This window comes from Melanerpes formicivorus, unplaced genomic scaffold, assembly GCF_026170545.1.
Source record: "Melanerpes formicivorus ecotype bairdi unplaced genomic scaffold, bMelFor1.0.p_v2 SCAF_28, whole genome shotgun sequence".
NCBI lineage: Eukaryota > Metazoa > Chordata > Aves > Piciformes > Picidae > Melanerpes > Melanerpes formicivorus.
In genome coordinates this window covers 2,082,537-2,107,601 of record NW_027142380.1, presented here as the reverse complement: position 1 = coordinate 2,107,601, position 25,065 = coordinate 2,082,537, and the positions used below count along the sequence as shown (strand labels likewise).

The 25,065-nt window shown below is 43.4% G+C and overlaps 1 protein-coding gene and 1 long non-coding RNA gene across 4 annotated transcripts in view; one reads left to right on the top strand and one right to left on the bottom strand.

The window, feature by feature from the left end:
* FHIT (fragile histidine triad diadenosine triphosphatase) overlaps positions 1 to 12,685 on the top strand; it is a 640,545-nt gene extending 627,860 nt beyond the window's left edge. For all 3 annotated transcript variants that reach the window (XM_068154236.1, XM_068154237.1, XM_068154238.1), the window contains 2 exons: positions 3,526 to 3,629; positions 11,451 to 12,685. In XM_068154236.1, coding sequence (XP_068010337.1) covers positions 3,526 to 3,627 — 102 coding nt within the window. In that variant the 3' untranslated portion in view covers positions 3,628 to 3,629; positions 11,451 to 12,685. The remainder of the gene's footprint in view (positions 1 to 3,525; positions 3,630 to 11,450) is intronic.
* The window catches only part of LOC137449105 (uncharacterized), a 33,322-nt gene extending 16,851 nt beyond the window's left edge, over positions 1 to 16,471 (bottom strand). The window contains exon 1 of the long non-coding RNA XR_010989313.1: positions 16,057 to 16,471. This is a non-coding gene — a long non-coding RNA (uncharacterized lncRNA). The remainder of the gene's footprint in view (positions 1 to 16,056) is intronic.
* Between the last annotated feature and the right edge of the window lie 8,594 nt (positions 16,472 to 25,065).

The window sequence follows — 25,065 nt, the reverse complement described above, 5'->3', positions numbered from 1 at the left end:
CAAAAAGGCTATAGTTGTTGTTCAGGAGCCTTTGAATAATCTGGAGGCCTTGTCTCAGGAATGATATGGATCAATTAATCCCCACATTTGTTCAGATTGTCCAATGGAATCTGGACAAAACCTCTCTCACCGAAAATTATGTCAGGCAGGACAAGTGCAAGAGTGGTTTTTTCCCCATGTATAATCCAAACTTTCAATAGCATGTCAGATGTTTGTAAAGATGCACAGCTGGGATTTGGATGTGCATGTGAATGTGAAAGCACCCCAAGGCACAGAAGTCCCTTAGAAATGAGTATTGACTCTTAGGTTTGTTTCCCACCTGGATTCTAAATCAATACCATTTAATACTGAAATACGTGTGGTGTTCTTTCCTGAAAGTAGCTTTACAGCTCAGCCAAAATACTATGGAGACTGTCCTAGCCTCTTTTTAGGAATTACTTTTAAAAGTTTGAATAACACAGCTTTTGCTTATAGAGGCCTTCACACTGAGATGTGAACCTCATTGAAAAGTGCTTCACTTAAGAACACAGGAAATAACCAGGTGAGACCAAACCGTGGATGTGTGACCAAAGTATCTTGGCACCATTGGAGACCACTAGTAGGTGCTATGAAATTTGAGGAACTGGGCAGATTTAGGCATGAATGTGCCTCCATTGTGTTTTCCAACCTCCATTAATTTGCAGAATGTAGAGGGTCTGAGCTAGAGGTGATACCAGCAGCCCTTAATTTATTTGTTTTCCTCTTACTAGTACCATTGATCTTGAAGGCACATGACGTTTAGCATCCAGAACATCACCTAGCAAGGTTATCCATAATTAAGCTGTTGTGCTTCAAAATGGGTATCTGTATGGTCTGGCTTGTACTGGAGCTGCAGGATGATGGTAGTACAGAAGACAGCCACCAGAGAGAGATTTCCAAATCTCTACTGCAGTGGTTAGATAGTACCAGAAGTTAAGTGGCACTAGGGTGATAATTGCTTACTGCACTTCTGAAATTACTGACACAGTAAGAGGTTTGAAGAGGTTTTGAAATAGTCCTGGGACTGGGTTTTGGTAGACATAGCAAATTTATGCTGAAGTAGATTTTTAAAAGTCAGTTGAACAATGAATATGTCAGCTCTGGCAGTGATTTCGAACTACAGTCTGTTGTTTTTCATACCTAATGTCCACAAAATGTGGATGCATCTTTTGAGAGTGAGAGGGTGTAAACACCTGCTGGCGCAGAGCAAGGCAAGGCTTTGGTGCTGGGCTGGGTCTCGCTATGTGGGAATGTGGGCTGTGTGCCCAACAGCCAGGGCTGGGGTAGGTTAGGTTTCCAAGCAAGTTTCAAAAATCATTACTGTTCCCCATATATCTGTTTTAACCTTAAGTCAAGGATTGATTATTTTTAAAGGTTAGCAATTGTGTAGCAAAAGAAACCTTCTCCTTTGTCAGCTTTGAGAAGTGACTGTGGTCTGCAACTTCACACAGCTTTAATTTAGGCAACAAGAACAGCCCCTTCAAGTTATGCTTCCTTATTACTGTTCACTTTCTTTGAACAGGGGAAATGAAAATAAAAACCACAAGTCAAATCCTGACTTGACTAGTTTCCTCCTGGGGCCTGGTCTCACCTGAGTTGTGCAGAAAGGGACAACAGCACTAAACGCACTTTTTGCAGCTTAAGCAAGGAGTCCATGAGGAAGAGGAGACGCTTTCTCTTGCCTTCTAGCTGTTGCCTGCTGTATCCTGTCCTGATGCTCCAGTGAGCAAGACATTGCTTTTTTAGAAAAACAGCTCACACCTCAGGCAATTATTTACCACCACTTGGCCTGTCCTGATGCATCCTCGTGAGAAGTGCAAGTGCTCACAGTCCAGAGGAAGTACAGGATGATGTATGCTGTTTCCTATAACTCCCTCTCATTGCCAGTTCAGCTGTGATACCTACATACCTTATACATGTGTACAGTGGGTGAGAACAGGCCCATTCACACAAAGGATTCGTGTTGACAGTGTATGCACTGTACCAACTCCTGGCTTTTGAAGTGCTCTAGCATTATTACCAGATGGATTTATAACACACCTAGAGCTAATGTAACAATGAAGATTAGTCCTCTACTAGTCGAAGAGTAATACACTTTAATTTGCCTACAGCTACTGTATTGTATTGGCATGAAAGGAAATGGCTTTCTAATGCAGCTTCATCTGCTGAGCAGGAAGAAGTCTGTGCTGCAGAATGTAAAACTACATAGGCCTATAGCTGGCAGCAAAATTCAGACTAGGAAAAGCACAGCGCAAATAAAAGTATTTGTGAGTTGGATGTATGCTAACAATCCTATTTTATTGCTAAGCATGCCATATACAGCAATGCAGTTTGCTTAGCAGGTTCAGTATTGCTTCATCTTTACTTTTTCACTGCTTCATTTTTTGTCCTAAAATCTGTCCAGGACTTAAAGGTATAAATTCATTCATTTCCAACTTGGTGACATTAACAAGAAGTCAATGCTGTAACGTTCCTCAGAAGCCCTGATGCTGTTAATACAGTCTGTTCTGTGTAGAGACATACTAGAAATCTCAATACTTAAGTCATTGATGCAAATGTTTTTCCTGTTTGTAAATGTAGTCTTCCCTTGAGTATCAGGCATTCCTTGACACATGTACAAGTGTACCAATAGTCATTCAACTGCTGACACATACTTACTGTAAAAGAGAACTCCCTTCTGAAAAGCAGCAAAACTATCAGTTTCTCTCACCTTTTGGAGAGGTAAAGGATGCATTTGAAATAATCATGTCTGTAATATATTTTGTGTGTGTGTGTGTATTCAGCAAACTAGATTTAAAAAAATATATAATTGTTTCACATAATTTTTATCTTTTTCCTTGGTAAATCATCAGTGAAATATAGTTCTACTTAAAATAGCAGATTTTGGTTCTAGAGCAGGGAATGTGTTTCGTTTTCAGCAAGGGCAAGGAAGGACAAATCACTTGCATGCAGGGAGGGAATGTATCTCTTCTGAAAACTACTGATACAAACTGCCAGTGGGAGGCAGCTAAAACAGGGCCTCGTTATCACAATAGGCCTTTGATGAGAAAGGTGGAACCATGGGCAGAGGAAAAGCCAGAAAGAAAATTTTACATGAATTACTGACCTGGTGTCCAGGAAGCTTCTGTCTAGCTCACTTCATTGATGTAATGGGCACTTCAAAACACCTGAGTGTGTTTGCTAGCCTATTACCTTACCTACCGGCTTTGCATTAAAGACTTCCAAGGTATCTGACCATCAGCTCACAAAGGTTGAACTCTGTCGCTGCCTATCATTTGCCTTGGCACCTTGAATTATCATCATAAATCCATCAGAGTCATTAACTACTGTCAGCACTCTATAAACTAGTAACCTTCACCCTTCAACACTTTATCACCTGGTACCTCTATCCCACAGACATGTGGAAAAGTTAAATTGGTTTCATAGACTCATGCCCTGAATTTGACACTGAAACTAAAAAAGATATATCAAAAAACCTTTTTTTTTTTCCTTCTCCCTTCAAAAAAGTTGCAACAACATGACAAAGAGGATTCCCCTGACAAGTGGAGGACAGAGGAAGAAATGGCAGCTGAAGCAGCAATTCTGAAGAAGTATTTTCAGGAAAATTAAAGGTAATGGTTTACATGTTGACTTATTCCTACAGCACCCAAAACAGTTCAAGGCCCCACAGGCTTCTTGAGGACTGAGGTGGAGTATGTAGAATGGAACAAAAGAAATTAAAGATTTAGGTTTGTGTTGTTTCCAAAAGGCACTCCAATGGTGGCTGAACAGATCAGCATTGTCCCAGAGCGTTTGGTTTCCAGACAGCAAAAAAGAATGTGGCTGGAAATCAGAATCATAAGCAGTTGCTGAAGAGGTACATCTAAAATCTTATAACCTCCCTCTGGTTTTACAACAGAGGTACCTCTGTGAAGAGCTGAAAACTCTGTGTCTATGTATACTCAAGATATACATATGCACCTATATATGCATAGTCCCAGCAGAATTCAGCTTCTCAAGTGGATAAGCAAATGCTGACTTCATCTGTTAGAACTTAAATGATCTGATCAGTTCAACTTTCAAAATTAAGCCTGCTGGAAATATGTCTGTTCTGCTAAATTTTCCACTAGCCCTAAAAGCAAGGAAGGAATAGAAAAGAGAAAATACTTGGCAAACACTAACATTGGTGCTCTAGAAATTGAGAGGTTTTCATTTTGTACCTGGAGTCCCAGAAGCCAGATTCTTCCAGCAGAAATGAACTGGCCCCCGGAGATCAATATGAGTTAGGCTGGGATGTGTGCTGCAGCAATGATGCCAAAAGCTCCCTCTCCCCTGTTCCCCATATGTTGTTTGCCATCATCCAGCACTCTCATTTCTCTGTCATTTCTGACTTTTATATTTTTTGCTCTGAAGAACTGAAATCCCATAAATATCTTTCCTCTCTGCCTGTGACTCACTGCTTGCAGCCCAGCTTGAGAAATCTTGAGCTAAACTACACAGTGTGCACATGGCACACTTACATGGCAGCTCTCATCTCCTGTGCCATCCTTTCATCTCCATTTGGGCTGGGTGATCAAACTCCTTGCATTTTCTCTTCCATGATGACCATGCTCATGTCTTCTCCAGTCAAATTAGCTGTGCCAACCCTTCTGTGGACTGGCACAGAGAAAGCTGTGTAAACACACATCATTCCCATATGTGAAGGAAACTGTCCTTGGCATCTGGGACCTAGGGAGCAACAGGGTTTGGAGCAGCAGAATTTGGACTACATAGTCAAGTTTCCACAGGGACTTCTGGGTTTGTATTTAGACACTCACTTCACCTTCACAAAAGTATGATTCTCAGAAATTAATTACTCAGCCAGAAAGAGCATATCCTTAGGTAATGCACATGTAAGCACTCTTCTCTCCTAACAGAGGCATTAACTAGTATTTCATCTATGGCACAGCAGCAGATGAACAGTAATGAGGATAAAATGATGCACCCCACTTCCAGTGTGGTGATGTTGCCCTTTGTATATGTGGTAAGGTTTAGGGGGAGTTGGTTTGTTTTTTTTTTAATCTGGTTAGAATTGAATTTGAAAGGCAGAGATTCTCAAAGGGGTTGGAATTAAATCCTCACATATCAGTAAAATGTTCTTAGGCTCTTCTGATATGAAACACAAATCTGGATAGATGGTACAAATTCATTCCTGCAAGCAAATTCATGTGGCTGGGCTTTTATTTCCATTTATTATGAAAATAAATCAGCCTGTGTCTGCATGGATGACCTCTTGATAAGGTACCCATGATAGTAAGGTCATTACCTTTCCTAGAACAGACTGGTAAATTAAATCTTACTGCCATCATTATAATGTGAGTATTTTGCCTAGTACAGGTAGTCCTTCCAACCTTTGATTCCCAAGACGTCACTGTCAATCTCTTCTCCCTGACATTGTTTTCTTCTGAAGTTTAAGGCTCTTCTAAAGCTGTATCTGAGCACTTTCTGAATTTCTCAACTTTTATCTACTCTCTTAACCTTGCTTCTGAAGTGATGAAGATTGAAAACTTTTGGCAAATTAACAAGGTTCTATGCATCCCTTTTTGAAGCTGTTTTTGTTTTTCACCTACAAAGGTTTTATTTTGCCATTTGTAAGTTTACCTGGATACTCTTTGACTTGAGGTTGTGTTGGGATTTTTTTGTTTTTTTCTTTTAATGCAGCAAAGAGAAAGTCAGAAAGAGCTGAATGTGGTTGTTCTGGGGCAAATAAATGTCCATTTTTAAGGCCTTATGCGTTATACTTCAGTGTTTTTGTTCAAAGAAGCCCAGCTCAGCTAGATGAGCCTGGACAGACTGAGCTGTGTTTCAGACTTTTCCCTTATATTTATCACAAGCTCTTCACCAACTGTCACAACTTCTGTATGTCTTGACTAGGTACAGTAGAGCCTTTTGCCTGCATTTATAGACTACCTGATTAAGGAGAAACTTGCAATGACTTTTCTTTTCCCTAAGAAATACTTGAGCAAGGCAAGAAGCTCTTGATTCTTTCCCTGCTGCATTTGTTGTTGCTGATCATTCTTGGCCAGTTGGGTAGCCACAGCTTAGTGCTTTTACACCAGTGCCTAGATAATCACAACTATCCAATCACTTGCTTAAAGAGGAGAAACACATTTAGTCTTGCTAAGTTTGCTTGCCTTAAATAGTTTGTGTGTACAATTGCCTGGAGTGGATGAAACCAAAATCAGTGAGTGTTTTGCACATGTTTCTGGTCTTTCACTGCATGTCCCCACACTACTATATCCCAGCTCACTAGAAGGACTTGTCACTTCTTGAACAACCCCAGCAGGTGCAGGCTCTGCTCCCAGTGCTTTCTGCAGAGCCAGAGTTCAGCAGAACTTTGGGTGGCTCTGGAGGCATGTATTTTCAGATGCACCTTTTAAACTTCCTAACTAGCTGGATATTTTGATAGTCTGGTTTCATTTTGATCACCCGGTTTGTGCATTTTAAATTGCACATACTGGCAAAAAGGCTAAAGATTAAGAGAGTTACAAACCTTCAGATAGTATAGGAAGAATTTTTGTCTTCAAAGGCAGTTTTCCTCTGTGTTGTTGTTTCTGAAGAAAGAACCAGGCTGCACAAGTATCAGCAGAAGATTTCCCAGTATCTGTGTAACTGAAGAACTACTTTTATACCATTAGAGAAGCAGTCAGTCTCAAGTACAATGTCAAAATGTCCCTTTGCATAAAGGGGTTGACAGTGATGTTCTGTTGCCTAGTGCTTTTTGAGTTACAAATATTCAGTAGCTTTTAATTGCTTAACTAGCTGAGTATTTTGTGTCATTCAACATGCAAAATTCATTTAAAAACCTCTCCAAATGATGCAGGCTGCACCGTCGTGCAGGATTTCTGATGTCAGTCCTCTTCTTCATCCCTATTCTGGCAATGCAGTCTCTTCAGCTTTGTCAGAGAATATGAATTTTATTCATTTTTTTTTTAGAGCCCACTGAAAAAGAGACAATCTAAGGCTTTGAGAGCACTCATCCTGCCTTACAGATGCCTCTTCTACACCAAAATCTCATCATACGTGAAAACCATTGATTTCAGCAGGGAAACTACCACTGTTAGCAGCAGCTGACCATAGGGAATGTAAGCTGGCAATTTGGCTTGCACCTCTGAAAATCCATGATACATGTATGAGAGTGAGCACCAGAGCAATCCCATCACTTTCCTTAAATATGGACAAGTATGACACCACCCTTCTTTGGCTGCTTTACTGTGAGAAAAGCCCCCCTATCATTTGTAGTACATTAAATGGGATAAAACCACAAAATAATGGCTGTGCCTTAGAGTGGATCTACAGAGTGGGTCTGGGATACATGCCATGCAGTGAGGACAGCCTGTCTCAGAAGATGATGTACCTGCATTATGGACCACAGAATAGATGGTATTCTGGATGGGTGCCACAGTGACAACACAGTCAGAGATATTTTCTGCAATAGATGCTCCTCCACTGTAGGCAGGCCATTGGTAAGCAGAATCACTATGCAGTCATAGAAAATACATCATGCTGTGGACTCTGGTATGGAGAATGGGAGCAGGGAAAAGGGGTACAGCAGGCAGGGACTCCTTGGGTGCAGAACTTCACTTTGTAAGTAGGGTGATAGCTAGGCAGAGAGGGACCTGGGGGTGCTGGTTGATGGTAGGATGAACATGAGCCTGCAGTGTGCCCAGGCAGCCAAGAGGGCCAATGGCATCCTGGCCTGCATTAAGAACAGTGTGGCCAGCAGGAGCAGGGAGGTCATTCTGCCCCTGTACACTGCACTGGTTAGGCCACACCTCGAGTCCTGTGTCCAGTTCTGGGCCCCTCAGTTTAGGAAGGAGGTTGACTTGCTGGAACGAGTCCAGAGAAGGGCAATGAAGTTAGTGAGGGGCTTGGAACACAAGCCCTATGAGGAGAGACTGAGGGAGCTGGGGCTGCTTAGCCTGGAGAGGAGGAGACTCAGGGGTGACCTTATTGCTCTCTACAACTACCTGAAGGGGGGTTGTAAACAGGCAGAGGTTGGTCTCTTCTCCCAGGCAGCCAGCACCAGAACAAGAGGACACAGTCTCCGGCTGCACCAGGGGAAGTTCAGGCTGGAGGTCAGGAGGAAGTTTTACACAGAGAGAGTGATTGCCCATTGGAATGGACTGCCCGGGGAGGTGTTGGAGTCACCGTCACTGGAGGTGTTCAGGAGGAGACTTGACAGGGTGCTTGGTTACATGGGTTAGTTGATTAGGTGGTGTTGGGTGATAGGTTGGACACGATGATCTTGAAGGTCTCTTCCAACCTGGTTTATTCTATTCTATAACGGCATGCAGGAGCTGTTTGCAAATTATACCTAAGTAAATACACAACCTAGTAATCAGCTATAGATTTCTCTGCACTCCAGACTTAAGTGCTATTAATGATATCCTCCACTCAGAAGTCTCCAAGAACTATTAATTAGAAAGCAGGACCTAATGGTTTGCTTGTCTGTGTGAAACTATTATGACCTGACAGAGAAAGAGAAGCTTCAAAAGAAATGTGTTTTGTGAAGGTGACCTTGGAAAACATCATAACAATCTGTCAGGAGGGAATGTAGTGCTCAAAGTGTGCACTTCAGTGTGACATTATGCTTTAAGTAGTTGGAAGTAGTAAAGAATAGATGAATCAGATCACAGGGTCTATGTTTTTCACCCAAACCTCTCCCTTTTTCCTGCAGTAAGTACATATAAACTAATCTTTGTCACTTCAGTAGAAGCCAAGGAGAGTTAATATCAACAGAAATCCAACAGGCAAACATAATCTGGCCCTTGCTGGTATTTTTGAAGTGAAAATCACCCAGACATACCACCTCTGCAGCAGGGAGGAGGTTTATGCACAGGAATTAAATTATCTCTTCAAGGGAAGATACAAACAGCCAGATGAAGTGCAGTGGCTGTGTACAGCAGTAATACCCACCCTAGAAGGGCAAAAGGCTTCTTCAAATAAATGTGGTGTGCTAATGCACTGCAGCTTCAGTGTGGAGGTTGATTATTTTTCTGGTTCAAGCATATGATTACTCTTTGTCAACAAAGCTGCTGTAGAATTAGCTATGCCTGTAAGTGAAATGCCTTCCTCTAGTAGAAGGCCAGCATAAACATAACAACATTCTCACAACTACTTCAGGGCTCTATTTTGAGGCTGTGACTAGTACTTGTGCTGAAAGTTATACACCTTGTTCTCTGGACTTCCATTCCCTATAGGTGGCCATTTAATTCAGTTGTAGAGAGCACATGAATTCCATACAGCACTACTTGGATCCTGTAATTAGAGCCACAGTAGAAATATCACGGCAGGAGACACAGACAAGGTTGTACTGCATAAAGACAAAGCATCAAATGTGATAATGTTAGCAAAAAAAGCTGACAGAGGGCCAGATGTTCTCTCAACTTGCACACCCAGCAGCCTGAATGCTTACCTGGGCTGTCTGTCAAATATCAAGTATTTTGAGTCTGATCCATTCTTGATTCATCATTAAGTTTTGTGTGTGTCACTCTGTAGGAGATCAAAACAAACAAAGCCAAGCATAACAGACGGACATTGTGTCCCAGGACCAGGGATAAAAGAGCTGAGGTACAGGACAGTCCTGAGCTTCATATAAGGATAATATCAGCTGTGGCCAAGCACTTTTATACCCAAACCTGTGCTAAAATGGTGCTAATCTCTTGCCCCCAAAGCTGCAAAAGGATGCACTTACTAAGCAGACAGACCCTCCTTCAAGCAGATTTGCAAAACAGGTGCCAAGTAGTTTACAGGCTGCCATCAAACTGTCAGTCAAGAGGGGCATACAATGGAAACTGTTGCACAAATGCCATCGAAAGGGGAAGCATATGTTTCAGTGAGAAAAGACAATCAAACAAAGAAGTGGGTGGCTGGGGAGTTAAAGCCGCAGAAGCAGAGAGGCTCCAAGCCTCACACAGCCCCAGGAAACAAGTTCGGAGGCTGTGCCCTCGTCTAGCAGTTGGTTAACAACTTTGTGTTTAATAAGCTGATATAATTTTCTGAGTATTGAAGCCAGCTCTGAACATGCTCTGAAGCGAAGGTACAAAACTGAAGATATCAAGCAAAAAGCCCACTTCATGGTCAGTTATTAGCAAAGGTTTGTATCGTGTTACCCTATTGCTGTAGCTGCTGCATAATAGAACTGCCCAGAGAGACACTCTAAGCAGCAACTCAAACGTGACCTCAAAGCTTAAAAGCTGCCTTTGTGTGAGTTTTGGTATCTAGGCTGTGTAGGTGGAAAGGCATTAACAACTCCAGTAAGCAGTTATTTGAAAAAGGAAGGGAGTGATGGACATTGGAAACAACTTGGACTGAGCATACTTGAGGCTTTGTTTGCCAGGATGTCAGTGTTTACACAAAAGGACAGGTATGAGCAGGGATAAACCCAGCTGCCCTGTCTGGTTAGCACATGGGGCAGCTACAAACCTCCAGATAACTCTGCAGTAACAATTGCAGTTTGTGCAGGCATTTCACAAGCAGTTCTCCCAGATGCAGTTGGTTGCAGTTGTCAGGCTCCCAGCATTTCTATTTCTCTGCTTCAGAAACACCTAGCATGTCTGTCACGGTGCCAGTTACAGGTTTTTTACTGGGATGGACCACCAAGAGATGCAAAAAAAGAAAAAATGGAGCAGACATGGGAAGAAATAACACACTTGTTCTCCAGGGTGTGAGACTGGTGGCATCTTCAGTGTGATGGTCCCAAATCACTGCTTGCATGACCACTGCAGGGTCAGGATGGATGAGGATATACAGAAGATGATGATTTTGAAAGAGCATTTGCAGGAGCTTATATAAGAGATCATGTGTCCCAAGGACTCTTGCATTGAGATTATTATAGCAAAATTGATCTGAAGACTAAGAAGCTAGATTTGATGACACAAGATGCCCTTTCTAATCCTTTATTCCTATGACTAGTCATCAACAGAGCAGGGGACTGTGCTGTCTTACTGTCTTACTCAGGAACATCATAGAAGTGGCTTCTTCGCTTTGTTTGTTGGTTGTTGATTTGGGGTTTGTGAGATGATCCTGACCTCTTTTGGAAGGTAGTTTGTGAGCTAGGAATGAAAAGCAGAATGTAAAATGCAGACATTAGGATAATTTGGAAGGGAACTTTATTGCAAAAGCAGGTGAGAAACACATGCTTCTCTTTCTTGCTGTGATACAGAATTTTAAGAGTTGTGTGCAAGGGTTTTCTCCTTTTCCTAAGACAGGTTCTAACAGGAGCTGAAATGTGCTGCGTGGGGGTTTAACACCAAACATTTCCTTTTGCCTGTCGCTGTCAGTGTTTCCCCGTTGGAAGGTACTAATGAGCACCTAACTCATTAGCAACAAACAGCCTGGCGTTTTGCACTACTAACAAAGATCAAAGATACCATTATGTGTAACTCTCTGTTGTGTTTGATCTTTCTCAGGTAACAAAGTGTTTGAAAAACATCCCATGGCATATGAAACTCCTCAGAAAGAAAACCCTCGCTCCCCAGTGCTCAGTGGGCCCTGGAGCTGCAGCTGAACAATTTTATTGTGTTTTACAAAAATAGGATTCTTCCATGAAAAATTTTATTGGACTTTTGGAAATCATCAAGGTTGAATTTCAGCTAAGACAACTAACAGCCCTGATTCAAAATATTGTTCTGAGTAGTATCTCATCCATTCCTGAAATGTGTACTTGGGAATGAATCTTCTTAAATTGTCCCTTGGCCTAAATTGAAATAAAGTGCTGGCACAATCAGGTTGCTACTGTGTTTAGGTACATTACAAAGTCTTTACTGCATGTTGTGCTTTTTTTTGATGTGGTTATTTTATGTGGGCTATTATATCATAGAGAAATTAGATCTTTTAGCAGTATGGCAATGCACACAACCCCAGGCTCTGGTACAGACTAGCTAAGATAAACCTGGAAAGAGCAACTGTTTTGTCAGGTAAGGTAGTGGAACAAGAAATATGACACTTCTTAAGACCTTCCCTTTCTTTGTTCTTTTTAATGCGTTTTCACAATGCTTCTGGAGTTTCAGGTGCTGCAAAACACTTCCGTGAATCAATGAACATACAAAGCTGCTAAGGGGACAGCAATCGCCTGAGGGTTAGACTGGCACAAATGTCCTGCTCCCAGCAGCAAACAACACGAGTAGGAGCCGCCTGCGTGGAAGGGTCCCTCAGCAAGAAATGCTGTGTTTGGAACCCTGCACAGAAAGAAGCCTGCCATGGGTTAGCTGTTGATTGCCAACATGTAATAAAGGAAAAGAAGTCAAACAACAGATGGAAGAGAGAAGAAATCAGTCTGCAAAACAATCATGAAAAAAAGCACTCGTAAGCTTGCTCTTGAATTGTGGGGAAGTGATAACCCAAGCTTTCTATGTCCCTTGAACTTGGGATGGAAAACAAAAGGTGCCAAGTCTTTCAGCAACAGCCATGCTGAGGGGGTTGCAAAGTCTACCTGAAAGCTTGAGGAGGTCAAGGTCAGGTCCAAACTGCAGCCTGGCAGTGCTTTGCATGTCTGGCAACACAATATGGACACTGTCCAGAACAAATAAAAATGCTCCATCATAGTCTGTACCAAAGAGTTACAACCTGACCTGAGAAGCATGAAAATGTGCAATGGATGACCGCATAATTTCCTCTAAGTCTCTCTCTGCTCTATACTGCAGAGGAATTCATTGTTTTGAAGTCTTTGTGCTGGTCAAATATAAACACTAAAGCAAAAATCACTGCTGTTTGATTCTAGATTTTGCTGTAGTGCTTTTAAAATTCTGCTCCTAAAAATGCCAGTTTGAGTCAAAGATTTACTCTAACCCCATGTGACTACCACTATCTTCTAGTAGCCCTTTTAAAAACTGTGGAGATTGTAATGCTGTTTCTTTTTCCATGCAAAGATGAAAAGTCTATTTTGATAGTGTCTGTGCTTTTCAGGCCCTAAACAAGTGCTGAATAAACAGGAAATTAAGGTTGGGGGCAAGAAGCAAGAGAGAGGAGAAGGTAAGCAGGGCGACAGGATGGTCAAAGATGCCGGCACATGGGCTAACGCCAATGGTTGTCCTTTTGCACAGCAATATTTAGCGTAGCTGTGATTTCACATAGAAGGAAGACAATGGCTGTGCTGCCAGGGAAGCATTAAAAGAAAAGCCTGAGCAGCAGGTATTTCCAAACCTCTGATGCTCAATGGCTTCCTGTTAAGCGTGGAAGAATCTGTATTCTGCAGCCTGGGAGGGGCAGGCGCTGCGCCAACCATTTTGCAGGGGGGCTGCCGAGCAGATGAGTGCTGAGCTGTGTGGAAGATTTCATTTGTGTAAATGAGGAGGCCGTTATCACAGCACTAAAGGTCCCAGTCAAAAAAAAAAAAAAAACCCAAACCACCACACTCCTGTGGCATTAGGAACAAAACAACCTGTTTATGCAGCATGAAAGTATTTATGTGCTTCACTCCAGCTTAGAAAGGGAATTTGCAATAAATGGGGAACATGAGAAAGGATTGGAGTGAGAGATAAAGAGAGATTAGAGAAGGCAGATCATGAAGTACACGACATCCTGCAGCAGCATATGGAGTAAACATACACACACACACACTCCTTATTTAAGGCCTGAGCCTTGAGAGTGGTGCCTGGATCATTCATACACTTTCTCTAGTCTTGGTCTTCTGCAGGCAAAGCACTACAAAGACACAGCCGCTGGCAATGCTGTACTGAAGGCACTGATAGACTTTGTAACCAACTTCATCCTTTTTAACCTCCATAGCTTGCCCTCACTAGGGGTCGCATTCAGGGCTTGCCGTTGAACTGGAGGGCCCTGCAGAGTGCTGAACTCCTCCACCAAAAGCAGAAAACACTGGAAAAATTGCCTGTGCAGTGGATGGACATGGTGCAAGTGGAGTGGTCCTGACGGGGAGGCTTCACAATAGGACAGAGCTAACTGTGCTTGGTGTTACATGGCTCAGACCCTCATTCCTTGTCCTTATGTGCAAGCAAATCTATTTGGTAGGCACAAGCAATTCCTCCTAGGGGCTGTAGTGCCTGTGCCTGTGTGCCTCCATTTTCATTAGCAAAACAACTGTGGTTCAGCCACAGTGCTCTCCATTGACTTCAGTAGGACTAGGCTAGGAGTACAATGTGGTTCCACATGACCTCTTTTCCCTGCCTGCCTTGAAACAGAAAATGCAGAAGAGTGGTCTAGGGTATGATTAGTCCCATGGCAGAAGAGCCAGGATATTGGGAACACACATCTGATGGGGACATCATCAGTCCATGCACCACATTTTTGCTACCCCAGGCAGCCCAGGTGTCCAGTCCCATTTCAAGGCCACTTGGAAGTCATCGTCTTACACATGTACATTTTTGGGGCCAGCAAAAACATTAGAAATGGGTTCTGAAGACTTTAACACTAACATGAGCCCATGCTGTCCTGTGTAAGGTCCCAGGTACCCAGCACATTCCTATTTGGTTTACCAGTGTGCTCATCTGGACACAACTAAGTTTATTTGTGCAGAAAGGCAGCTTAGATGATGAATTGTCCTGCAGCAAATCTGCTTGCCCTAAAGCAATCAGGTATTCTACTGTGCTTTCAATGAAGCCTTTATTGACTTCCAGAAATTCTGCATCATTCTTGCTGCAGATGCACAGGACAGCCACAGCCACCCCAGGTAGCTCAAAAGGGTCTGTGTGTTGAACAGATCAATGTGCTCAGGACATGCCACATCAGGTCCTTGAAGTCTTTGTGCAGTATTTCACAAATAATCTCTGTGTTGCTTCTAAGCTCCCCCAGCACACATGGACCCCACCCCTCAGGTATCAGGCTCTCATCTGATCCTGTGCACAAATAACTTGGTGGTGTGGTTTTAATTAATGTTGCAGAGAAGGGAAAATGACTGTTTGGTCTCTATGGGAGTCTGACTTGGCTGCAGACTCAGGACAACATCTAAGATGGAGACTCCTGGCTGTAATGGGGGAAAGTCAAGGTCACCTCCTGGCTTGTGACTGCATTCTGAAATATGGCTGGGGACTGAGACCCCCTGAAATGAAAATTTCAGTGGTATGTGGGTGAAATCTCACATCCTAGCTGTAAAGCAATAACAATCATAATGCCCTAGTAGCTGGGGAGCTAATGAAAAGCTTTCAAGCCCAAATACACACAGAGGGAACATCATGAAAATACCTAAACAATTTCTATCTCAGCTTTGTGTGTCCTCCTATCCACTCCCCATCTCTTGCTGTCACTGCAGTCGATGGCTCCTGGAAAGCCTTGTCCCATTCCTGCATCTGGTTCTTAACACAGGCCAGCAGCACTGGGAAGGAAAAACGCTGCTGCTCATGTATGCTGTCCTGTGTGCTGGCAGGGCTGTGAGTTTCAGAACAGAGTGATGTATTTCAGCTCTTGTGAAATTTCTGAATAATCAGCTCATCAAAAAATATCATGCAGAGTTCTCTTGTAGTCCTCTCCAACTTGCCACCTCTCCTGCCAATAGCTCTGTAGGGTGACCACAGCTTGGCATAGCCCATTAGCAGAGCTCTGCACAATCAGTCACGAATAGAGCTGGCTGGAAAACACAATTTTCCTCCTAGGATGGAAAAAATACCCTAAAAATTGGTGGGGATGTTGGGGAGGGGTGTTTGGCTTGGCATTTCTCCACTGCTCCCTCCAACACCCCATCCATTTTCCTTGGAAGGTGCCTCTAAGAAAATAAAAACTCCACTCAAAGTGGCAAAGACAATGGATGCTTTTTGATCTGACCTCCTCCCAGCCCCTAGAGCTAGGAGTCTCACTGCAGGAGAGACATCAGCCTGCTGGCACCTTCTCCAGCTGAAACTCAGCAAGTTGTCCTTGGACTCGCAATTTTTACTGCCACTCTCCAGTTTGTTCTTTGGAGTTTCTTTGAGATAATCCCCTCCTCAAACAGCTCAAAAACCTACTGTTTAGGCATCTGTGACCCTGTATCGGTCACAGGGAGAGGGTAGGTGCTGGAAGTGCCTCAAGGTAAACCAAAGCAGCAGTGCTGCAGAGACAAGGGGCCAAAAAGCAAGAGTTCCTGACCTGCCTTCAGCGGCTCCTCTTGGTACTGGGTTGTCTCCACATGCATCCCTCAGACTTTCCTTTGTGTTTCTCAGTCACAGGTGATCATTATTTCGTCTGGAAAGAGCAGACATCCTCACTGTGTCCTCTGGTGGTGCCCAGAGCAGAAACATGGGGAGGAGACCAGGCTGGTTGTAAACCCTGTCCTTGTGGCAGCTGACAAATAACAAGTGCTGTGGAGGAAAGATGTGGGAAAAAAATCAACCATTGGTGCATTGGGATTACAACTGCATCATGAAAGCCTCATAGTTTTGTCATATTGTTGTCCCAAAACTGGGTTCTGTACCAGGTGTGCAACAAAGAATTGGCATACAGAGTGGAGATATTTATTTTCTTCAGTTTCTGTGCAGAAAAGGGTAGTGGGTGATAACTCACAAAGCCAGCACATCTCTTGAGGAGCAAGCCACGTCCTGTGTACACAATGCTAACAAAGAAAAAAAAATACAGACAGGTAAATGACACAGTCATTGGCACACTGCACTTCTTTGACAACAGAATGGCCAAGGAAGGTCCCCTTGTTCACCTTGTTTCTCATGTCTTTGTGTTGCAGGCCTCTGCCATCTTTTGTATATCCCCTCTCAAAGCTTTGTTTCCTGATGTATTTCTTTTTTATTTGATCTTTAACCTTTCATCAATAAGACCAGACTTTTATTTTAATTTAGGCCGCCAGTAGCTGCATTGGCTGTGGCTTTTAATGTCACATGGGTGTAGTACTCGTGTCATTTTCCAACCCCTGCATGCCCAGGCAGGACACAATTGCATCTATCAGTGGGAGGTGGCTCCAGCACAGTTTTTGAGCACTTCCTGTCCCCTCCTTGGCTCTGCCCCTGACCGAGCTGCAGCTGCTGAGCATTTACTCTGACCCTCTTTACTTCTGTCACCCTCTCTCTTTCTGCTCAGGCTTTTGTCATTTCTTTTGTCACCATAGTGACAGGAAAAGAGTGATGATTGCTGGAGTAATTTCCCATATTAGCTAGTGTTGGCCTTTCAGCCTAAATCAGTGCTTCCTATTCCCTATACCCTGGGCTCCGGCTGAGCCCCAGCACAGCAGCATTAAAAGGCAGAGGGCTCTCGGTGCATCATGGCACTACCAGAGCTCATCTGGGACAGCTTGGGCAGTGATAGGGTCTTCAGGTCACCACATGTCCCACTGTTACACACCAGGGATGCACAGAGAAGAGGGGAAGACAAAAATCCACTTTTGCAAGGTTTTCTTGCTGAGTGTGTTCCCTGTGAGTCTTGTGGGCTGTAAAACCAGAAACTTGGGCACTTGTGTGTGTTTTGGGGCATGTGCCTAGCTGCAGGGTACACAGGGAGAGCTCCCCAGAGGTGACTGCTCACTCCAACCCACACAGTGAGTTGGCAAAGACCCCCACTGTATATCTCCCAGCCTGCAACCCTAACTCTGCATGGCCTTAGGCAACACTGGCCCTTCCCATGGTGCCCACACCAGGGCTGGGACCCAACCTGGCTTCCCAGTGGGGCAAGGGAATGGCTCCGCACAAAATACTCCTCTCTCCCCGGCTTTAGTAGTCATTTAGTGCATTTCAGAGAGACCCACAGGATACACACACAAACACATACTGAGACATTAAGCTCATTAAGTACCCAAGTGTGTTTAAATAACGAGCTGCCACAAAGCAGAGAAAGGTTGCAAATTGCAAAATTACAGCAGGACTTCTGTTCTGTGCTCAGGCAGTGCTGGTTCCTGCCACAAAGGAAGATATATTAAGGAGAGTCAACCTTCATTTCAAGCATCCTGCCTTTTGTCCTCCTATCACAACATTAACATTATCCCCACATAATTTTGTGTATTTAATTTTACAAAAGACTGTGCCAGCGAGCGCTGCCTGTAAATATTTGATCACCGCCGTCCCTCTAGGATTATCTTATCAAGAGTAAAGATATTAAAATAGAAGTCTTGTCATGTTACTGCCTTTCTACTTCCAGCCTGAGAGCTGATTGACAGAAAATGAACTGCCTGAACTAGCTCTAAAGTGTCTCTTTGCTGAGAGCTTTAATGCCAGAGGCTACAGGGGAAAAAGGTAGCTAGTCGTCGGAAACTAATGCCTTGCTGTAGTTATGAAGCTTTTATACTGAAGATTAAAAAATATGAAGCTGCTAGGGGTATTTTTACAAGTGTAAAATGGTGTTGGTCTTTTTTTATCTTTTTACCATCTCTAATGAGCCTAAAAAAGGAGCCTTCCCTCTTCTTCCTGCACTTGAATGTTAGATGCGGCCTCACCTCAGCTCACAGACATGGGCTGAAGTTTTGCAAGAGTAAGCTCTTGACTCCTCTAACCTGAGAAATCTGTGACTGTGAGCCAGGACTGAAATTCCTGCCTAGCTTGGAATATCAAGTCACTATAGACAAGTCAAGGTTCCTATTTATGGCCAGTTAAAGATACACCAGTAATGCTGATTAAATATTACAAGATTGGCCTGAAATTGTTACGTGTCTGAAGAGCACCATGCTGTAAATATGCAGCTGGGTCCCTGAGGGCTTACTCTGCCTCAGTGGGAGTTTTTGCTGGAGTGAGGACCCAAGCACCAATTCAGGAAAGTACCTAAGCACAAGCAAACTGTAATCACAAGCTCATAGCCCTTAGAAGTCAACAAAGCGAGAATGGGGCAAGGGGATGATGGGGGTGTGTGGACTCTGCATCCTTGCAGTGATTGCACCCAGGCAGGCAAAAGGCCAATGATTCTCAGCATCCAGGATAAACCTAGATTTGTCCTGTCATGATCCTGGAGGGCAGGAGAGGGGTGGTTAGTTCACAGATCTACCCCGTTACAATGAGAAACTGTAGCCATGGGCATTAAATTACCCAAAGTCTTCAAGGCAGTAACCAATGTGTTACTGTGGGATGACTGAGGTTGGAGTGGCCAGAGATGGTTCAACCTGCAGCCCTCTGCTTTAGCCAGACCATTCCTCCCACTTTTTTTCCCCTCCAACAAGAAAATATCTGTATGAAATGCAAATATTTGGATGTCAAGTACCTTGATTTTTGTGCTGACATGAAAAGGATTTACATGGGTGGCTCCCATTAACAGCAATTGATGGTCCCTCCACATGTTCTCTGGGCTTTGAATGTAGAAAAGCTTTCACTTACCAGGAAGGTCAAGAGCTGTGGTTTTGTTCAGTGTTCAACAGCTATTATCTCTCTTTGCAATAACTGTAATTAAACAGATACTTACTTGTGAAAGGAAATCTTTCAAGACAAACTTTGACATGGTGGCAGAGGAGAGAAGGAATTTCCCAGGGCTTCAGTGTGGGTTTGTTTCACTGGAGTTTTCCTTTCCCTGACGCTACAGTGAGGACAGCCTCCTGTCTCACTGGCATCCACTGATTTCCATGCTGGTAGGGCATGCCAGCAGAAGGCACGAGGCTGGCCAGATCCATCTTCTTCACATCTCTTCCCTGGGCACAATGAAGGTGAGCTGAGCACTAGCTGTGCTGGATGCTTGGCAGCCCTGGAGGAATAAAACGAGCCAGGCAGTTTTCTCAGCCAGGCAATACACCTGCAGAAATATCATTTACCAAGTTCCACTGAGAGCCTCAGGATAAGAAAAGGAGAACAAGAGTTGACTGCTCAGGAGTTTTTAGCAAACTCAGAGGTTTTAGAGGGTTTAGCAGCTGCTGGCCTTCAATTCAATGGCTGGTAGAGTTAAAAAGCCACACACCCTGCTTTGAAAACACTTTCCAAAGAGCCTGGAATGAAGAAAACCCCCAAGAAGGCAGACTAGAGTACAGCAGAGGAAGGAACTGAAGGAAGTAAAAAGTAATTACCTGAGCCAACTGTTCTAATTATATACACACAGCAGACAAATGGTGATAGCAACTGTCGGTGCTCTCAAGATGGATAGCAGGAAAATGGAGATACAGTAGCAAATAACATATATTAAGGAATTAGTATTCATTATGCTACAGAAGGGGGCGGGTATTTACATTAGTCAGAAATCAGACATGCAGAGAGATGGGTGACAGCAAGGAGGAATGTAGCAAAAGAACCCAGACCGTGGTTGTAACAGGTTTCCCTGGTAGCTGTGAACAAGAGGATGCTGAGCCAGGCGTGATGCCACTGCTTTTCCCCAGACATAGAATCATAGAATCAATAAGGTTGGAAAAGACCTCACAGATCATTAAGTCCAACCTGTCACCCAACACCTCATGATTATTAAACCATGGCACCAAGTGCCACATCCAATCCCCTCTTGAACACCTCCAGTGATGGTGACTCCACCACCTGCCTTGGCAGCCCATTCCAGTGGCCAATCACTCTTTCTATGAAGAACTTCTTCCTAACATCCAGCCTAAACCTCCCCCAGTGCAGCTTGAGACTGCGTCCTCTTGTTCTGCTGCTGGTTGCCTGGGAGAAGAGACCAACCCCCCACATAGCTACAATCTTCCTTCAGGTAGTTGTGAACAGTAATAAGGTCTTCCCTGAGCCTCCTCCTCTCCAGGCTGAACAATCCCAGCTCCCTCAGCCATTCCTCAGAGGACTTGTGCTGCAAGCCCCTCACCAGCTTTGTTGCCCACTAGTGGGTAGCTTCAGCACTGCTTCGTGATATCACAGCTTTATGCAGCTGATGGCATCCAATATGCAGCTCTGACTTCCTCCAGGCACAGGGCTAGAGTAGGGCACTAGGAAAGCCAGCACTTTAGTGCGTGCCCACGTGATATCTCACCATGTGTGGCAAGCTGAATGTGTTCATTCTTGCCATGGGACTTTTGGGAGGATAATAGGATGCCCCAACAATCCTGTACCAGATAGTTTTGATCTCCTGAGTCCTTTCACTATAATGTCCTGAAGCTCCTTGTTAGTTTGTGCCATTCTCACCAGATACCATCAGCAAATGCCTATGCTCCTCTGCTGAGAGCCTTAATGAAGATAGATAGGGATCAAAGTAAGCTTCAGTCCAGTCCTTGAAAAACTTCTTCTTTCACCATTACTGGGCCCTGTTAGCCAGTTCCCCACCCATTTCCAAGGTATTCAGTTAATCACCATCTTCTCCAGCATGGTTTATGCTGTTAGATATTCAGAGCACAAAGGCAGGGGATTCACTGAAATCCCAGAGGAGGAGAACTGTTGGATTTCCTTTATCTGCAAGATCAGTTAGGGATTTCAGGTTAATCTTGCTTGATAAATCCTGTTGCATTTTATCCCATTTGCCTTCATGTCTCTGTAAATGGTCTTTCTCTCAGAAAAATGTCACCACACACTGAGTATTTGCTCCTGTTCACTTAGCAAGCCTTTCCTAAGTAGATGCACTACATCTGCCATGTATACACAGTCCCACCTCTGAGCTGATATGCTTGTTAAGCACCCACCTGTGGGTCCATGGGCCAGATCCTTCAAAACTGCAGGATAGAGGCTGCCCGCTTAGTGCTGTTGGGCACCCAAAACCATTCTTTAGATGGTTAGCAAACCCAATGAAGTATGTAAATAGCTGAAAAACATCCTGTTGCAAGTTTCCACTGGGTGATCAGGAGCCATAAAACCTAACTTAACATGGGCTATTGGATTTCAGCTTTCATTTGTGTTCATCTTTCTTAGCCTCCAGTTTTGCATTCACTCCCTTTTCTATGCTGACTCTAGCCCATGCTCCAAATCTTCCTCTTCATCCAAAAACCAGGCATTTCTCCTGCTTTGAGGGAGAGGCATGTATCATCCTTGCCCACACAATCCTGCCCTGTGCCACCAGCCAGTAGCCCTCCAGTCTTCTCTGCAGTCTTTCTCTTGCCCTGTCATTGTAGAAGATGTGCAATTGAACTGTCTTTCCTAGGTGTACCTAAGCCTCCATTCTTTCCCTTCCTGATCTATTACATATAGCTTGCTTTGTTGCCAGGGTTTCCTTCTCTATGCCACTTAGATTCTGCTAATTCTTGGTCTTTCTAAGGAGAGATTTTTCACCCAGTTCTGTGTACAACTCCTTTCTATGTTTTTTCCCCTTATACTGAGAGGCACTTTCCAGATCTGAAGCAGGTGGCCTGTCCCTGGCTACTCTGCATGCAGCAATGCAGATGGTAAAGCTGTGAAGCTCCTTGGGTGATCAAGCACTTTATAAATTTCAAGCCAGAGATGTACAAAAGAAGTGGGGGTGGGGGGGGGTGTGTGTGTGAAGAAAAGGAAAAAAAGAGATCTTTCCAGGGAGCACAAAATCAACACAACAACTTTAGCTAACTGCATGCAGGCAGAAATGTTCCAGTGCCTTGAATCTGCACAGATGTTTGTGACCTAGCTACATCGAGTTTTCCAGCTACTGCCCACATCTTCAGGCTCCTCCAGCAGCAATCACAAGCCCCTCTGAGCCCCATAACCAGAAGGGAAGGGACCACTGAATCCCAAACCTCTCCTGGCATAAACCAGGCTGCAGATGATAAGCAAACCATCACTATTTGTGCTATAAAGACTGGAGAGACAATTTCTAGACAAATCCAGTATCCAAGGACAAAAACATTCCTTTCCCACCCTTCAGTTTCCCCTGCAAAGACCTAGCCCTCACTGCTGGCCCTGGCTCTGGCTCTACATTGTCCTCAGCCACTCTCTGCAGTGACTTTTTGATTAGGTTGAGGCAACAATTGTCAGTAAAACAAGAGAAGAAAATTAACAGCCACAAGACAGAGAGCCCTGGGAGTGTGTGCACACCTGCGCGTCCCCCACAGGACACACTCTGGCACAGCTCATGTTTGTCAGGTCTGAACACAGACAGATGCCTGGAAATAATGGGGGAGCTGAGGAAGGGGGAGAATGGAAATCCCATCTTTTCCTTATAAAGCAGCATGAAGGGACAGAGAATCAAACACAAACAATCAGGAACAAGTTTGAATCATGCCCCAATGCACATTTTTAGTTACACTTTGGTGAACAGGAGGGTCAGCAGCAGCTGCAGAAGCTTACCCCAGACCCTCTGGGCAGGTGATGTGGGCACTGCAGAGCACAGCTGAGCCAGGCACCAGGGCCACAGCCCTCCCAGCAAAACACATGCATTAGATGTAGATGATATAGATGAGATAGAGATAGCTACAGAGATTGATACAGATGATATAGATACAGATAATATAGATAATATAAAATGTTCAATCATGAATATGTAAAAGCCTATCTATATATCTAAAAAAGAAATCATTTGTTTAATATCTAAAATGTGTATCTAAGTATATTTGTATGCATATGTATATATATATATGCTGGTTGTATATATATACAAACAGACTTTTAAAAGGATTTGTATATATATTCATTTGTATATAAGCATACAGAAGTATTTTTCTATACATATACATACAATTCTAATGCATGTGCAAGTGCAAATGTGTATATTATATCTACATTTACATATGCATTGTGTATCTCATAAATATAAGCATATAAAGGTGGTTTGGAAGGACTAGATACATGGCTGTGCATGGGTGTATGTCCATTTATATGGATATGTATATATGCATGTAGTCTAAACTTGATATAATTAATAACTGTAATACATATAACTATATACTATAAGAAATTATATATAATACACATAACTATATATTGATATAAATAATAACCATAATATACATAACTCTATACTATCATAAATGATATATATAACCTATTATAATGAAACTATACATATAGCTATATATACTATAATAAATGATATGCATATTGTATACTACATATAATTATATAACCATGTTTTATAATTATAATTATATAATCATAATGATATAATCATGTTTTTATGCTGTGCTTTTAAGGTCTTTTAAAAGGCCTCCATATATAAGTATAATGGACATATGTGGCAATGCCAGCGACAAGCAGTGTGAGCAATCTGGCAGTGCAGGCCTAGAGCCTGACATGGTGGTAGGCCATGCTCAGCATAAGTGCAGAGCCAGCTAGCAGTGTAGCAAAACAGTGCTGTGCCTGCAGCATGTAACTAAAACAGGACACTGGTAGCTATAAACACAGAAAGTAATCTTGGGACAACAGGACATGTACCGGCATCAACAAACCTCGCGTGTCATTAGTAGTTGGACCAATAATCTATAACAGTGCGATGTGTGGTCACTCATAGGGAACCAATGAAGCTATGCCTACAAGGCACTCCGAGTTTATATAAGTTCTAGAAGTTCCCTTGCTATGCACTTCTACCTTTCCCTTCCCTTCTTCTTCTTTGCTTTACTTTACTGTGCTATACTCGCACTATAGGCCTACAATACTGGAACAATAAAGGAACAATACTCTATCATATTGGTCAGCTGTATTGACTCCAATCTCCGTCCCATAGACATATCTAAATATATCCATAAAAAATATACATATGTAACTCTATTTTTGTATAAGTTTGTGGATATGAATGACCAAGAGAAAAAAAAATATGACACAAAACCACAGAAACAAGTTTAGTGTATTGCAGTTTCAGTCCTTGGGCAGGCAGCAGGGTAAAATGGTTCAAAGAAGTTGTCAGCCTTTTAATGAATGCTGTTCTCCAGCCCTGGTTTATGGTACTTGCTTTTTGCCTGGCAGATAGAAAAGTGAAAAGGTGCACATGGTATCCTCTAGCGATCCTAGGCCACACTATACGTGTGGCCACAGCCAGAATATGCATATGTGTGTACATACAAGCTGGTGAGGGGTTTGGAACACAAGCCCTATGAGGAGAGACTGAGGGAGCTGGGGTTGCTTAGCCTGGAGAAGAGAAGGCTCAAGGGAGACCTTATTGCTGTCTACAGCTACCTGAAAGGAGATTGTAGCCAGGTGGGAGTTGGTCTCTTCTCCCAGGCAACCAGCACCAGAACAAGAGGACACCGTCTCAAGCTGCACCAGGGGAGGTTTAGTCTGGATGTTAGGAAAAAGTTCTTCATAGAAAGAGTGATTGCCCATTGGAATGGGCTGCCCAGGGGAGGTGGTGGAGTCACCATCACTGGAGGTGTTTAGGAAGAGACTGGATGGGGTGCTTGGTGCCATGGTTTAGTTGATTAGA